We start from the raw sequence: 17,282 nt of genomic DNA, 5'->3' as shown, positions 1-17,282 counted from the left end.
CTGGCAAGGTAGGCATAAACATTCTAAGACACATATATAAACAAATATAATTTTTAGCTAAAATATAACTTTTAAAATAATGCTTGAAGTATCATTTTGTAGAAAAAAATATACACAGAAATATATTGTTCTTTTTCTTTTTACAGCCATGTCTCTGTAATCTGACTAAGGGGGGGACAAATAGAAGCCCTTCATTTAGAGATTATAAATCTAAAGGGGTCTCAAAGTGATTACTGGGGTCCCTAGTGACTATTTTATTCCTCTGCCTGCATCTGTGTGTACTCCATAGGGTTCAGGGACACACTCATGTTTGTACTGATGCAGCCACAAATAATCAGTGTCTTATATTTCTATTTGCCTTCCTTATCTTCTATCACAAGCCTTGTGATTTCTCATTAATTTGTTGCCTCCAGGAACTTATTTTCTGAAGAGTGTATCAATTTTTTTTTTCAAGTATGTCCCCAGAGGGTAACATAAGACAATCATTTGAATTGAGAGGAAAAGATAAAAGATAAAAAGATCAAGGAGCAAGAGAGAGAAACAAAGGGGAATTAAAAATAGGCAGATCACCAAATAAAAATAAATAAATAAATGTGTGTGTGTATGTGTGTGTATATATATAAATATAATTTCTAAAATGAGAATTACCAAAGGCAACAACAGGACCAACAAAGGAAGCCAGGAAGAATCAGATGGGAAAATTATGATTGGATTATAATATCTAGATGACGAAAGAGTTTTTCAGCCTAAAAATACACAATCATGTGTATGTAGCTACTCATATTTGTCTACTTTTATTTTTTTCTTTCCCCTAATTTCCACAATTCTGGGAAAGAAAGCCTGTGTTAACTCATCACTCAAACCAAAGTGGAATACAGTACAATGTCAAGTATTAGAACCATTTACAATATTGAAGGGCTACTCTCAAGAAAACAAAGTTTTTTTTTAATGAATTTCCTCCCTGTCCAATGCTAAAAATAAACTGACACTGAATGAAAACATCTTGGAAACCTAATTAAGTTTTTCTTACTTAAACTGTTTACTTTTTGTTTTTAATTTGTCTTGAACAAATTCCTAGCTAGTCTCAATGTTTCATTCTTATTTAGTGACACAAGCTTCGTCCAACCTTCCGTTTGGTTCTATTAGGAGTCCCTTCCTTCTTAATAATGAATCAAATGAGCATATCAAAGTCTCAGAGGGTGAACCGTCATTTCTGTTTTGTTTTACTCTTGGACAAAGTAATTGTTGACTAGATGAATTGATGTTAAGATTCTCTATCTAACATGCAGAGGTTTAGAGAGAAAAATCATTTATTAGATTTTAAGCTTGTAGTGGAAACACACATGCCTAGAGGTATCAGGCAAATAATTAGATGAGTAAACATACTATATGGGGCCTCAAACCAACAGGAGAGTAGCTTCCTCACCTGAACAGGGATAAAAGATCCAATTCAGTGCCTGCAGGTGTCTGCCTTGTACAAAATGAGTCAAGTTTTCCCCCACCATCTGATTTTTTTTTCCCAACAGAAATTGCTAAGAAATCTTGTAGGTAAAATTTTCCAATTTTTAATGATTTATTATTAATTAATTTTGAAAAAAAAACTGCATAGGGTAAAATTTGTAGACTAAATTCAGCATATGGATCAAATGGCTTAAATTATCTTTTTATTATATGAGGCTTGAGGGCTACTCAAACGTTCTTGGGAATTGAAGATCTACATAAAGATTTCATTCATTGGCATTTTGTTATATTGGAAACAACTAACATAAAACTGAGCACTCAAGAAAAAAACAAAGATTGTCAAATGAATGGATATATATTTTTACTTACAAAGTAGTCTTAATGATCATAATATAGATATACAGGAAAACACTTTAGAGGACTCCAGACTTTCACATTTGGTTTCCTAGCACCACTTGGGAGACACTACAAACAGTTTCTTCATCAGTCAACTGAATTATTATACAAAACACTAAAGCTACAGAGGTTCTGTTTTACATTAATACTCATGCTTTTCTTTATATGTTTTATATGTATTTATATAAAACATATACATAATTATGAACATTTATATATAAACTTAATTATATGCATATTTACATATCCCTTATGATCTGTCTTGCATATTTATATACATGTGTATCTTAAGCTCCCAGTCTTTAAACTTTACATTTATTTGTATTCTTTTATAGTTACTACTTTTTTTTCTTTTTACATGTACTTTTTTTTGTATTACAATTCTTACTACACATATATGCCACAATTTTTCATATCTGCTTGTATATAAAGTATGTTGACACCCAATTTGTGTTTTCATACATGTATTTCAGATAACGATGTCCATCACATTCCATCATCCTTGCTAATCCCCTGCCCTCTCCCTTTCCCTCCCACCCTTCTTCCCTATCTAGAATTCATCTATTCTTCCCATGCTCCCCCTCCCTACCCCGATATGAGTCATTTATTTGTTGACTTATTCTTCTTTTAAAGAATGAACTCCATGCAATAAAATTTCCTCTTAGAACTGCTTTCATAGTGTCCCATAGATTTCAATATATTGTGTCTATGTTCTCATTTACCTCTAAGAATTTTTCAATCTCTTTGATGTCTTCTGCAAAAACACATTGTTCATTCAGTAGCATATTGTTTAGTCTCCAGGTGTTGGAATAATTTTTATTTTTTATTTTGTCATTGATTTCCAGTTTCATTCCATTATGATCTGATAAAATACATAGAAGCATCTCTACTTTTCTGTATTTGCTAAGAGTTGCTTTGTGGCATAGTATATGGTCTATTTTAGAGAAGAATCTATGTGCTGCTGAGAAGAAAGTGTATCCGCATGATGCAGGTTGAAATATTCTATATGTTGTCAGTTAAGTCTAAGTTATTAATTATACTATTGAGGGCTGGGGATGTGGCTCAAGCGGTAGCACGCTCGCCTGGCATGCGTGCGGACCGGGTTCGATCCTCAGCACCACATACCAACAAAGATATTGTGTCCGCCGAGAACTAAAAATAAATATTAAAAATTCTCTCTCTCTTTCTCTCTCTTTAAAAAAAATTAATTATACTATTGAGTTCTATAGATTCTTTATTCAACTTTTGTTTTGAATATCTATCCAGTGGTGAGAGAGGTGTGGTAAAGTCACCCAAGATTATTGTGTGGTAATCAATTTATATTTTTTAATACTTAGTGCTTTTATAGTTACTACTTTTTTCTCTGAGTACTTTATTTACCAGTTTTTCTGTGTTGTAACATTTCCCTCACTGATTAACTAAACATCAATTATATGATAAAAATATGAGATCCTTGAAACTTAAAAGGAAATAAACAGACTGCATCTAGAACATTGAAAATAATCTCTCCACATTAAAAAGATGTGAGAATACCCATGCGCAAAATGTACAATCAAATATGGAAAGCTAAAATGAAAATGCAGTACAAATTTTTCTTTAAAATCACATTTTAAAAATCACTATGTCCTGTACATTCATGTGCTCTTTCTTGATTACTTACTGAATAGCCACAAGGAAATAAAAATATGAGCTGTCAAGTCCTTAAAAATGAGATTATAATCCTATTGATAAATGTCAAGTAGTTGATTATTACAATTATATTCTACATAAATATCTGAAGGCAACTCAGTGACAGGATGAAGACAGACTGAGAAATGCATGAAAAATCCTTTATTTCATTTGAAATGCTGATATATTAGAAGGGATCAATGTTTGAGTAAAACTTAGATAATATCTCCAGATAAAGCCTGCCACATATTACATTGCTAAACTATAATTTTATCTTGGCATGTTATAAATATGAAATATTACCAAAGATACTAGAAAACCTATTATTGCTCAAAGAGCTAATACTTTAACAAGGTACATATTTTAAAATGTGTTTACCTAGCATATTGATAAATGATAATAATAACAATAAAAGCAACAGCCAGAATTATGGTTGTAGTAAAACCAAATTCAAAACAAAGAGTCATCTGTAAGTGCCATACAAAACAAAGAGTTATCTGTAAGTGCCATACATATATCACTGACAAAATAGGTACTTAACACATAAGCATCTGTACAAATCTTACTGCCAACTGTCATTAACTATAAATAAGAAAAAGTTAAATTTTATTATAGTTGTATTTACATCCAGTGCTCCTATACTCATTGCTGAAACAATTCAGGGAGCAGTTACACTGGACTCATAATTTTGATGACTTGAAGCAGTGTTTTTCTAGTTTGCTTATATGGCCTGTTGACATAACCAATGTAATGATTTATACCTTTGTGGAAATCTAAAACACAGTATTTATAAATGTCATAGTCTATGTTTTAGTACTTTTCCAATTTCCAGAATATGTACAATGCACTTTAAGTAAATTTAAAATACTTAAATTTGATATCACTGTTTATATGGTAACTATATGCAATTCTTTATCTTTTCCAGGCCTATCATGTGAAAGTGTACCCACGGATATCAGTAGACTTTTTCCAATAATCTACAAAATGTATAGAAGATATACTTTCTGAAGAATGTTCAAAGGGATCTAAGATTTAGAATGCTTTCAATTACTATAAATATCAAACATTTACTTTAATGCATTAGATTTAAAGTATAATTTGTTAAATTTCTTTATCAGACTTATATTTCTGCTTCTTCTGTAAACTATAGTTACAGAATATTCCTATTATTTGCATAAGAAAATTGCAGGATGTCCCTTTCTTTCCTGAATGTATTTCCTAAAATTGAGTACACCTTCATAGCACAATATAAATGTCTTCCTCCTTAGTGGCCACATATCCCCAACTATTTAAGGTAAACTACTTGGAAGTGACAGTCTTGCCAAAAGTTAGATTTATGGAAAATTTGAAAGATTGATCCTTATTTCTAGAAAATAATCATCTTAACCAAAATATTTTCATTTTTAAAATCATTTAAAGATTATTTTAATATAGTCAACCTGACTAACATTCACCCTTGAGGGGAAATGCTTCGTTGAGGGCACTTCAAAATAAACTTTTTTGATTTTCTATACTTCTATAAACACTGCAAATAAATTTATAACATTCCTCAATTTCTATCAATCAGCATGTGAGTTACTTAAGATAAGATCCAAAGTGATGACTTTCTCTTAAACTCACTCTGTTCTCAAGTGCTGTTTCTTCTGAATCTTATTGTAACAAAACTAAGAATGCAAGTGTGAGGAATTAAAGATAATAAAGTGAAATGAGCACTTGTCAGGCACAGAAGTCATCAAAAATGCACATTTTTGTGTATATGTAATTAAAACATACTTAAATTCACACACATTTTAGAACTATAAATTTCTGCAGGCTTAGAAGAGATAAAATTGCTGTGGAAATATTCATATTCTCTACAGGAGTATTTTATAACAGTTTTATGTTCTTGTACAGCAATGATCCTAAGAATTAGCTAGTCAGCAATAAAGAGAAAGGGGAAGCTCAGCATTAATTACATCAGAACTAACATCATTGTATTTGGCAGGTGTCCACTAACATCAAATGGCCTTTGTTAATTAAGCCTATAGAACAGATCCAATCAGTGAGCTATTTTGGAGGGCTTTCTTAGCCTATTGATCTTGGCAAGCCCAAGTCACTATGTCATCATATATCTTCTCAATCAATGAGCATTAAAAGTATGACTATTATGCAAGGTTCTTGGAAACATCTTAATGTAAAAAAGAGTGAGTCAAACACAGATTGAGAACTATTCTAACACATCCATGACCCATTCCTCTTGATATTCTAAATTGTGACATTAAGTGAAATCAGACCTTGCAAAAATAGAGTCCTTGGAACACATCAACTCAATTGCCCCTTTCATAATATTACTTTCAGTGAATTTAGATTCAGTGTTATATTTTGCCTGCTGGTAATATTTTAAAAAATTGAAATGTACTGTTTAAACATCACTTCCATATTTTTCACCAATCTGTGACTGAAGACATTAGTGTATGTCATTCAATGTTTATGTGTCCAGAGAATTTGAATGTTTTGATTTAATGTACTTTCAGGAAAACGTGTTTCATAGGTAGCTAACTCCTCCTCTGTCTTTTGAAAATAAAGATTTAAAATACTGCAGATTTTTTAATGTTTTTTTTAACTAGAAAAAAAACATTGATAGAACTTGATAGAACTTTATTTTTATTTATTTATATGTGGTGCTGAGAATTGAACCCAGTGCCTCACACATGCTAGGCAAGCACTCTACCTTTGAGCCACAACCCCAGTCCCAATACTCTAGATTTCTATGCTTAAATTGGTGGTTACAAACCTTATAGCAAATTTAGTGACTGAGTATAGCAAACTTTTTATGAAAAAGTAAAAAAGCTACTTCCTACAACTTTCAGATAAATTTTTTCATATCTCCATGTTTCAATGAACTTTTAATTTAGTATAATCTAACAGCCACCTCAAATATTTCAAAAATAAATTACATGTAATTCTTAAAGGCATAAATGATAATTTGTGTTTTTCTCTCCTGCCTCTATTTTTTTCAACATCTACTAGGCAAAAACACTAAAATTATGCCATTAGGAAATTCTTAATTTGAAAGATAATGATAGTTAAAAATTTCCAGGGTCCCTGCATTAAATTCTTCTATTCCATTAAATAACTTTATGATGGAAGACAAGTATCCAAATCTTCTTCTTCCCCTCTTTGATCTGGGAAAATTATTCATCATCAAATGATAACTGCACATCTATCCAAGTGCGTGTCTTGAGAATACATGTAAGTTCTGAGCATCTTGCTCAGTCTATAAATTATCTGTTGTTATTATTGTTGTTATTATTATTATTATTATCTAATTAAATTATAGCATATTTCTGTACATTATCTAACTTACGGTTCTGGTATAGTTAAAACAGAACTATACCAAAAAATTTCAATGTTGAAGTCTCAATGCACAGAACATCATACAGTGACAATATTGAATATGTGGTCATTGCAGTTCTAGTTATTTCATATGAGGCTATTAGGATGAGTCCTTATCTATTATGATTGGTGTTCTTATAGAAAGGAAGTTTAAACACATACTTGCTTATAAAGAGAACACCATCTGTAAAGGAAGACACAGCTCAGATGTTGTTTCCAAAGCCAGGGAATTGTCCTCACACCAGCAGAAGTTACGGGAAAGGTATGAAATATATTTCCCTAAAAGCCCTCAGAAGGAAGTGAAAACTTGATTTTGGACTTCTAGGCCTTAGAACTGAGACAACTGATTCCTACCATATAAACCACTCAGAATGTGGCACTTTGTTACAGCAGCGGTAGAAGACAAACACTACCACCAAATTCTTTAGGCTGCTTATTATTTTTTTAATATTAATTTTTTAGTTATAGGTGGGCACAATATCTTTATTGTGCTGAGGTTCAAATCCAGAGCCTCACACATGGTAGGCAAGCACTCTACCTCTGATCCATAATCCCAGCCTAGGGTGCTTATTATTATAGAAAAGAAAACTGAAATTCAGAGAGAATGTATTATGGTTTGGATCTTAAAATCCTCCCTGAGGGCTGGGGTTGTGGCTCCACGGTAGAATACTTGCCTAGCATATGTTAAGGCTCTGGGTTCAATTCTCGGTACCACATATAAATAAATGAATAAAGTAAATTTAAAAAGATCTTCCCTGAAAGGCCCATATTCCACATAGGTGGTGCTAATGGAGATTGTAGACCCATTAGGAAGGAAGTCATTTCATTGGCTGTATAAAGCCTAGTGGAAGGAAGTAATTTCATTGGCTGTATGCTTTTGACGGAGCTACTGGAACTGTCTCTTTCTCCTCAATTTCCTAGCCACCATAAGGTGAACAGCCTTGCTCCTTCGTGAACTCCCTAGCATGACACCCTGAACAGATTCTAAAGCAAGGGAGACAGCGGACCATGAGCTTAAACCTCTGACACCATGAGCCAAAAAAATCATTTCCTCTTTTTAAGTTGTTTATATCAGATATTCTTGTCATAGCAATGGAAAGTTGATTAACACATGAAATAAGTTCTCCAAGGTCACAGAGCCAACTAATGGGAGCTTGAGTTTCAAGCACCAAGGATGTTTAAAACAACAAAAACAAAAACAAAAACAACCCCCCAGCTGTAAAATTAAAAAAGCTTAAAGTGGAATATACCTCCCAAATACTTACTTATCATCATTTAATGGTCATGGATCAGCTAAAATATCATGAGAAATAATCTCAGTTGACTACTTTTAGTCAAGGAAAAAAAAAAAAACAGAACAAAATTCACAGATTTCTACATTTTCTAATGAGAACCTTTTATGATAAAAATCAATCTATGCTATATTAATATGCAGAAAAATATTAAAGAAATACAGACAAGTTGCAAATGGCAAGTGGGGAAGGGACATGGATGATATTTGGTATATTTGTAGTAAAACATTTTTTATAGTTAGTTTTGGTTCACTGTAGTAGTGAAAACAGTAAATCCTGAACAAGCCAGAGAGAACCAAATAACACTCTGAAAATGAAATAAAACCAGGCCGGCTATAAATATGCTTTGAGATACCGTGTGCCAAGGACAAAGAGTGAACACTCTGAGTCATATGATTCATAACTCCATGCCACGAAAATAAGTCTGTGGCTCAATGAAACACAGGTACCAGTGAAACCAGATAACAGTGTGTTATCCAGTTCTAACACCTGAGAGAAGGTATTAACCCATCGCCAAGATTAGCAGTGAGTTATACCTACACATTAGAGATACTATCTCCAATAATGCAGTTCTGTGCAGATTCCTAGAACATGCCAAAGGCAAACTGCCAAAATGCTCATAGATTAATGCACATTTACAAGGTGCCAACACAATAAGAAGTCAAATGAGCAGGTATCTGATGCTGAAGAATAAGCTTCAGAAGAAAGATAATTTATACTCCCAGTTCAAGGCAAAACTGATTACTCTGAGTCAGATATCAGAGGTTTGATATTCTCTCAGAAAAGTAAAACCACTGGTAGGGCTAATATTTTCTCCATAAAATAGTTTGGTGTCTGCTCTAGCACCTCATAAAATGGGTGAATAAGGCCCCAGAAAACTGATCTGAGATTCTGCCAATTCAATTGTCTTTTTTCATCTATTGGGGGACCATACCGAGGGAAAAAAAATTTCAAACCATTCAAATAATACTGATTTTTATTTAAAAAAAGTAACTTCCTGGAAAGCAAAAGTCACGTAAATATCCAAGGCCCCGGACAGTTTTAGTTTAAAGTTTATCTTGAGTCACCCAATCTTACACAAATTAAATAATTTCTGGAAACCATTCTACCAGAAGCACTGGTACAAAGTAGCAGAATTTTCTTATTTTGAATTGATGCAAGAAGAGGGCATTCATCATCTCATACAGAAAAATCTTCAACTCATTCTCACACAAATGAGAAAGAAATGATGCTTAACACACACCTCTGTCTAACATGGTTTTTGATTTCTCAGGCATCTCTGCCTATTCCTCTTTAGACATTATCACAATTTCTGGATTTGAAGCCCTGACTTTCAAAACTTAAAATTATACTTTCTTTGTGACCTTCTCACCCCTACCTCCTCCTTCCTGCCCTATTTCCCAACCTGACCCTGACTTACCTCCTGTCTGAGTGATGACTTGTATGTCGCTTGAAAGAGGACCATCTCCAATTGAGGTAAAAGCCAGGACTTTGACAGAGTATGTTTTCTGGGGCACTAAGTTGCCAATAGTAGTGATTTGGCTGTCAGCTACATTGTGTTTCATCCAGTTGTTGACATGCTGAGTAGGATCCATTGTGTAATAAACTCTGTACCCTTGGATCTGTCCATTTGGCTCCTCAGGTTCCTTCCACTGCACCAAAATGGTGGTTGAGCTCAACATCCGTGCCTGTACATCCCTTGGGGCACTGGATGGTGCTTGCTCTGAGGTCTGTGTTAGCACAGGCTCACTGGGAGGTCCACGCCCAATGTTATTGACAGCAACAACCCTGAATTCATAATCCGAGTAGGGGCTTAGTCCAGCAACACTGTAGCGTGTGGTTGCTACCCCATCAATTTCTTTGTAAGGTTCCTCAGAATTTTTAGGTTTATGCTGAATGATGTAGTAAGAGACAGGCTCAGGGTTCCCAGAGTCCCACGTCAGTGTGATGCTCGTGGCTGTGCTCTCCGTCACTACTGGAGTTCCTGGAGGTTTGGGTAAGGCTTGGGTGGAGAAAAAAACATAGTGACTACCCGACTTCTCCACAATGTTGCATGAATCAACAAGCTTAGTTATTGCAATGATAAAATTATGCATCTACCGAGGATTTAATTAGATAAACCTAAAGCAAAGGATAGTTTCTAAGTGGTCCAGAAGTGTGGTAAAACATACACAGGTGATGCAAATCCCATTTTTATCAGTAAGGTTTGACAGCATATTTTGGAGCTTGTATCCAAATCCAACACTGATTTGCTAAGTGATCCTGGATATGTTCCTTAACCTCTCTTTGATTTGGTTTTCTCATGTGAAAAATGGGAAAACTGCATTACTGGAGTTATATTAAACAGCTGAGTAACTATTTCATGGGTTTGCTGTGAAGATTAATGAGCTAATCAAGTAATCCTCAAAAAATGTAGATGCAGTTATTAGTATTTTTACACCAAAAGCTTGACCATCTAGTCTCCTTTGCTTCAAAAAACAAATTATACAACTAAGTATCAACACTGAAAAAGAACAAAAGGTAGAATATACTGAAATAGAATTGCTATGAAAAAAGTTTCCATATTCTTTTACAAACATAGGTCATAAGGAACATTACAAAAATTGTCTTATAAATGATCTAACCAGGAATTTTGAGATAGGGTTGGGGTTAATTCTTTCTCTGGCATGTGTGAGGTCCTGGGTTCAATTCCCAGCACCACTCAAAAAGAGAAAAGAAAAAATAAATTTAGAGGTTAAAAAGAATTGTAATTTCAAATCATTGGGGTTTTTTGTAATTTGTAAAAATGAAGAAACTAAATTAAGATATATTTACAAATCATTTTCTAAAATATGTTCTTGTCAATAAAAATTCTATATTCTACATAATAAAAATTCTATGTTCTGTATCTGAAACTATAGCTACATGACAAACATTTGCATTTAAATCCATCTTTTAAGACATATCCAATTTTCTCCTTTTCACAGAACACAACTTCAAAATGCTCTTGTTTAAGGATATTAATCATCTATAATGGTAGCTTTCTATTTAAATGCTTTTCTATAGACCACAATTGCAAAAGGGGAATTCTACGAGCAGACTTTATAGAGAAAACTAGGAAGATGACATTCATATAAGCAGATCATTGTGTGGCTCTTGCAACACCTCTGCAATGGAATATTTTCCAGAGCAACAGGCTGGTACTGTGAACTTCCTGCTGTACTGCCCATACCTAGAAGACTGCCCCACACTGAGCAGGGTTTTAAGTGAGAATTGTCAAATGTCTGAAGAATGAGTTAGTACTCCTTCTTCTGTCTTCAAGCTCTCCCTTTTGTTTTGGTTTATTCATTATTTTATCTTCAAGATTCACCCTTAGGCTTTACTCATTTTTGAGGTAGAAAGGGCAGAGAATTGGCAAGAGTCAGAAAAACAACAAAAAAAAAAAGTGGAAAAGATAAGTGTATTGTGATTCCTGCTTTTGAACTCTTTAAAGTGTTCAGCAAACCTTCAAATATTTAAAATTCAAATGGTTATTATGAAAAGAGGTGATTTAATATTTACATATTACTCTAAGAGCTACAGAATGATAATATTTGGTCAAGGGAATTTTCTAAGAATAATAAGACATTTCTTCAAATATTCTGGCCTGACAGTTTTCAAAGAATTGAGTAATCCAGATTTCCCCTGTCTTTATGAATTTAAGGTAAAAAAAAAAGATCACTATATAAACTTATATTTACTAATATTAACTGACATTAGCTTTCCTAAGTGGTGTTTATCGTCTTGGATCTATAACGTAGGATAAATAAGAGCATGGTTAATATTTTAAGGACACATGATACATTATTTTAAAGTGACAATAAATAGCTGGGCGAGGTGGTGTATATCTGTAAATATTGTGTTGAGGCAGGAGGACTCTAAGTTCAAGGTCAACCTCAGCATCTTGTTAATATCCTGTCTAAAAATAAAAATTAAACATAAAAACAAAGGCCTGGGCATATAGCTCAGTTTTAAAATGCCCCTGGGTTTAATTCCCAGTACCAATAAAAAAAAAGATAAATGTTGATAATGTGCACTTTTACTCTCAAATCACAGTATTGATTTTACATGGCATAGATTTGATACATATACTCAGTTGGAGATAATGACACCAATTATAATGTGTGTTGCATTTTCTTAAATTACACTTTCAAGAAAGGGAAGATAATTTGTGTTCATTCTGCAAAAATTCTAGACATTGCAAGAAACAAGTTACCCGCAGTATGACCCCACTTCCCAGTTTTCTAGAAAACAACTGACACTCCCACACATTCAATTTTTTTTAAACTCAAAATAGTCAGAAATAGCGTTTTAGTTGTATTTAGTAGAAGAAACAATTTTATGAGCATTTTTCTATACAAGTGGAAGGATGAAACTAAAACAGATGATAATGCTACTTGCATTTGATTTTTGTGGTATGGTCCATCAAAAACTTAAAGCTCCTCTTATTAGCTCATGCTAATTTCAATGCTCTTTTTCTTCTCTTATGTTCAGAAACTTTAAACATTTAACAACACTTGTTTGGATTCTTCTTGGGACTCTGATCAAGTCTCTAGACTAGTATGAGGCTAGTAATAACTAGTCTTACCATAATGATCAACCAGGTCTAGCATTCCTGACTCTGCCAGGTTAGTGCCTGGGGGTGCCTGTTGTTGAATATTTTGACAATGTCTTTAAGTTGTCAATGGACATTTATTTATTTAGATGCAGTGCTGAGAATCTAATGCAGTGCCTCACACATGCTAGGTAAGTGCTCTGCCTGTGAGCCAATATTTTTAAGAAAGAATTTGCTTATCTAGGTATATGTATACTATATAATTCCATTAGGTTCCACACATTTGAAACAGAGGAATGAATTGATTTAATTCATAATTCTGAAAACAGGTTTTCTAGGGATATTAGTCAGGTACCTTAAGTGTACCCAGATTTTCAATGTCTGACTCACTGAGCATACCTTTAACAGTGATCTGTGCTATTGCTTCAATGACACCCAGTGTGGACATAGCAACACAGGTGTAATTTGCTGACTGTCTGACATCATTCAGTTCTAGGACATTTCTTCCTATTGGCATATCATCTTCAGGTGTCAGATCTTCTGCCCCCAACATCCACTTCACATAAGGCATTGGTGACCCCACTGCCACACAGGTGATATTAACACTTCCACCTGGCATGATTTCATGATTAGTGGGTGGGATAGAGAATCTTGGTGGGACACGGCGAACTGGAATAAAACACAAGGGAAGATGGTAACATATACAAGGCAAGAAGAAAGTGGCTTGCTAAACACATCACATGCACAGTACAGACACAATTAAACAACTGAAACATATTGTGGACCGTTCAAAAACAAAACAAAGAAAAGCTGTGGATAATACAGACCATACAAGTATGGTGTGTGTATGCACAGAAGAATTTATTTAGTTTAATCATTGATAACTTAGACACATTCATACAAAAGTGGATTCAGACCTACAAGGGCCCCACGAAAACTATCTACAAACTAACAATACACAAATATCATGCATAAGATCAACACAGAAACATATACATGCATGCATATAAAAATGGTTATATGCACACATGTATATGCAGAAAGAGGGGCTGGACGGTCACCAGCATCTGAGTTGACAACTAAAGCCAACTTTAGCGCTGTGCATTTCCAGTTGATGTGAATGTATGTGTGGGACCACACCATCACATCCCAGCTCTAGAAAACATCTCCTAGAATACACTGAAAGTATAATTTATTGCTTTCAGATTCAGAGTGGATGCAGCCTCAAAACCTTACACTAACAGTGGTACAAACACAAAAATATACATATATGTGTATATATATGTATACACATGCACACACATGGACACACACACACACACACACACACACACACACACACAGAAGAGGAAACAGGCAAACACCAGTAGAGATACTGGACTGAGTCAGGCAAGGCATGCACAAGATGGGATCTCAAGGCCCATGCTAGGATAATGGGAAAGTTGCTGGAATCCAAGTTGACAATGACAACAGAAGAAATAATGGGGAAACAGAACTTCGCAAAAGGAGAAGGAATAGTATTGGGACAGGGACTTGGGGGATGAGAGGGTTGAAAGGTGAAAGATATTAGGTTCAGCTGAGGTTGCTAAAGGTAAAAACTGCAAATTCAGAACGGGAGCTGGGGATTTTGCATTCAGGATTCCATTCAGTTCATATCTAAGGTAAGACAACATCGATGAACACACAATCTAATAAAAGGCTTTCTATGGCTACATTCAAACTGAGGGACATCAGATCTAAAACATACAGTGGGACATGACATTAAGAGAAGTGGTTATCTTAAAGCAACATAACAGAAAAAATTACCAAGCAATTACAGTTCAGTGTTCCTGCTTCAGATAATCTGCACATTTATGTGTGTTTAAATACATGTGTTTTGAAAGTGGTAAGAGGAGAGGGTGAGAGATAAAGGGTTTCCTCTTGGGCTTTTATGAGCAAAACATTATACCATGAGAATTTTAGATCAAGAGTGTAATCTTTAGGAGCATACCTTAAATACAGATAATAAGCTGATTTTCAAAGTTATAAAAAGACAGAAAAACCACCTCATAACCCCAAGAAGAAGCTAAGTGATTCTGTCTGAAAACTCTTTGGCTGCACTTAAGGTTGAGATAAACCTCCATTGACTTGGGAGGGCTCACTGCGATGGCCTCATGGGTAAATGACAGAGGAGAAGAAGAGAGAGCTAAGCATGCCTCCTGCAGCCAATTCACAGAGGTTACCGGAAGCAAGCAGGAGCCAGTGTAGACTCTAAGTTATCAAAGAGCATATCAAGAAAAATGGAGCAGAGTTTAGTCTTCATGCTTGGGATTAGGGGAGCAACTGTAAAAAGTCATTCTGTGGGCAGCAGGCATCTTTAGAAGACAGAAATTAAAGGTGGGGAAGGAGATGGGAAGAGTGGAGGAGGAAGGAAAGCAGGAACACTGACCACGTTCACTGGACCTTAGAGAGTTAAGTGTTACCAGTTCCCATGCACCCGGGCACATTCTCTCCCGTCATGCACCACAGACACCACCGGCAAGCAACGGAAGCCATGGCCAGAGCATTCTCTGCTAAAATAGACCATTAACCAAAAGAAGACCACAATGCAGCTACATTCATTTCATTTGTATTCTTTGTTATTGGTTTAATTAATAGTTTTGTAAGGTGGGTAAAAAGTAAAAAACACACCAACCTTCTCGCAGCTCTGAGGGATGTAGGGGGTTTGATGCAGAACACAATGAAATGAGGAAAGGAGAAAAACAAGGGAAACACAGAGAGAGTAAAAAGGCCATATCAAGGCTTTCAACTGCTACTTGAACATCTTTATTTGCTCTAGTTCATCCTTCCTACCTTATCTGGAAAAGTTAGCAATACCTCATGGACTAACACAGTTATTAGAAACAATAGCTAGCATCATTTTGAAATTTTCCATGGGAGAAGGTATACATGCCTCATGCAGCAAAGGAGGTCACCATTGTGAGAAAAAAGGATCAAAGGGCTTTCAAAGAATTTACAGAAGAAACAGTTTTCTTCATAGTCTCCCCACCCCAGACTCCAGAGAAATGAGGAGAAAAACATCCCCAGGGAAACAATATTACCTCTAACAAAAATTTCAAAATCAAGCTAGATATTTCCTGAAGGGACTCCCATCCTACAGTCATTCAAAGCCCTCACAAACTTTCCTCCACTCCCACCCCCGCCCATGCCTTTTGTGGCTTCTGAAGGATAGTCCAGGAATAAGAGGTTTCTGGTGGTCAAAAAATTACCGGAACTGGCTTTGAGAACTCCAGGGAAGGACTTCTAAGAGCTCAAACTTGAATCATTTTTTATTAGTATATGAAAAAATACAAATGTATCCCCATAATTCATTCTTGTTTCAAGGTCCAACCAATATTATTATTAAAAAAAAAAAAACAATATGTGTTCCATGGCAATCAGAAGACTGAATTTTTTAGTAAGTTTTAATAATTTAAACAAGCGTGTGTGTATACATGTGCCTACATACAGAGGCACAGACATAATACTACGTGTTTATAATTAAGGCACTATGAAAAGAAGGAAAACAATTGTGCTACTTGCATGTAGCATAATTTTTTAAAGTTGTTAGCTTTATCCTCAGAGCTCGGTAGCAGAGGTCACCAAGACATAAACGCCTCTATGCTTGCAGTTACCCACAGAACTGATTAGTAGCACACCGAGCAATTATTTCAAGGTTTGATAAGGAAACAGAAGAGAAACAACAGGAAAAAAAAAAGTAGAAGAAAAAGGAGAAAAACCTCAAACAAATGCCAAGCATAGTTCAATCAATTCGGTAAAAATAGAAATCAAAATGTAAAAATGCAAATATACTTACAAACCTCAAGCCTCGGGATAGATTATACTCAAAAGTTCTCATTTTTTTAATAATCAACATATTTCAAGTTTTTAATTCTCTCTCTACTAAAATGCTTCAGCTACCATAACCGTTACCAAATCAGCTTGTTACATACTGACAGAATAATACAGACCCCGTGGGCATCTCAAGTCCCCCTGAGCCTGAAGGAAGAAGCCACGCCAGGATTGTGGCATTCCTACCTCTGACATATAAATTGGCAGGGGCAGAATAGCGAGTGCCCGCGCTGTTGGTGGCAACACACTCATATTTTCCTTGGTCAGATTCTTCGCTCTGTTCGATCTGAAGGGCTCCTGTGTGGATATAAAATATATTGCCAAAGAGATGGTCAGAGCAAGCTTTTTCAATTCAGAAAGCTAAACCTCTTAACAACATGAAAAGCCCTGCAAAGCGAAGGTCCGCTCAACGTCGATTCAATCTCTTGCTAAGGTGCACAGACAGAAAATGATGCGATGAGAAAAACATATAGAGATTATTTTTTTTTACATCATCAACACTAGCATAAGAAAACAATATCTTTTTTTCCCCAAGCAAGGCTTCTAGTCATAATTAACACTCTCATTTCCTAGACTAATAAAATGAAGATGGGTGAGACTGCTTCAAGGAAGTATGGCTTTTAAATAAAACAAAAGATTAATTTTTG

At 34.9% G+C, this 17,282-nt stretch overlaps 1 protein-coding gene across 4 annotated transcripts in view; it reads right to left on the bottom strand.

Moving 5' to 3' along the window:
• PTPRD (protein tyrosine phosphatase receptor type D) overlaps positions 1-17,282 on the bottom strand; it is a 507,860-nt gene that overhangs the window by 176,419 nt on the left and 314,159 nt on the right. For all 4 annotated transcript variants that reach the window (XM_081282603.1, XM_081282605.1, XM_081282604.1 and 1 more), the window contains 3 exons: positions 16,822-16,932; positions 13,165-13,434; positions 9,613-10,194 (listed from right to left, as the gene is read on the bottom strand). In XM_081282603.1, coding sequence (XP_081138729.1) covers positions 9,613-10,194; positions 13,165-13,434; positions 16,822-16,932 — 963 coding nt within the window. The remainder of the gene's footprint in view (positions 1-9,612; positions 10,195-13,164; positions 13,435-16,821; positions 16,933-17,282) is intronic.

This window comes from Spermophilus citellus (genome assembly GCF_964194105.1).
Source record: "Spermophilus citellus genome assembly, chromosome: 2".
NCBI lineage: Eukaryota > Metazoa > Chordata > Mammalia > Rodentia > Sciuridae > Spermophilus > Spermophilus citellus.
This window is presented reverse-complemented; position numbering and strand designations above follow the sequence as displayed.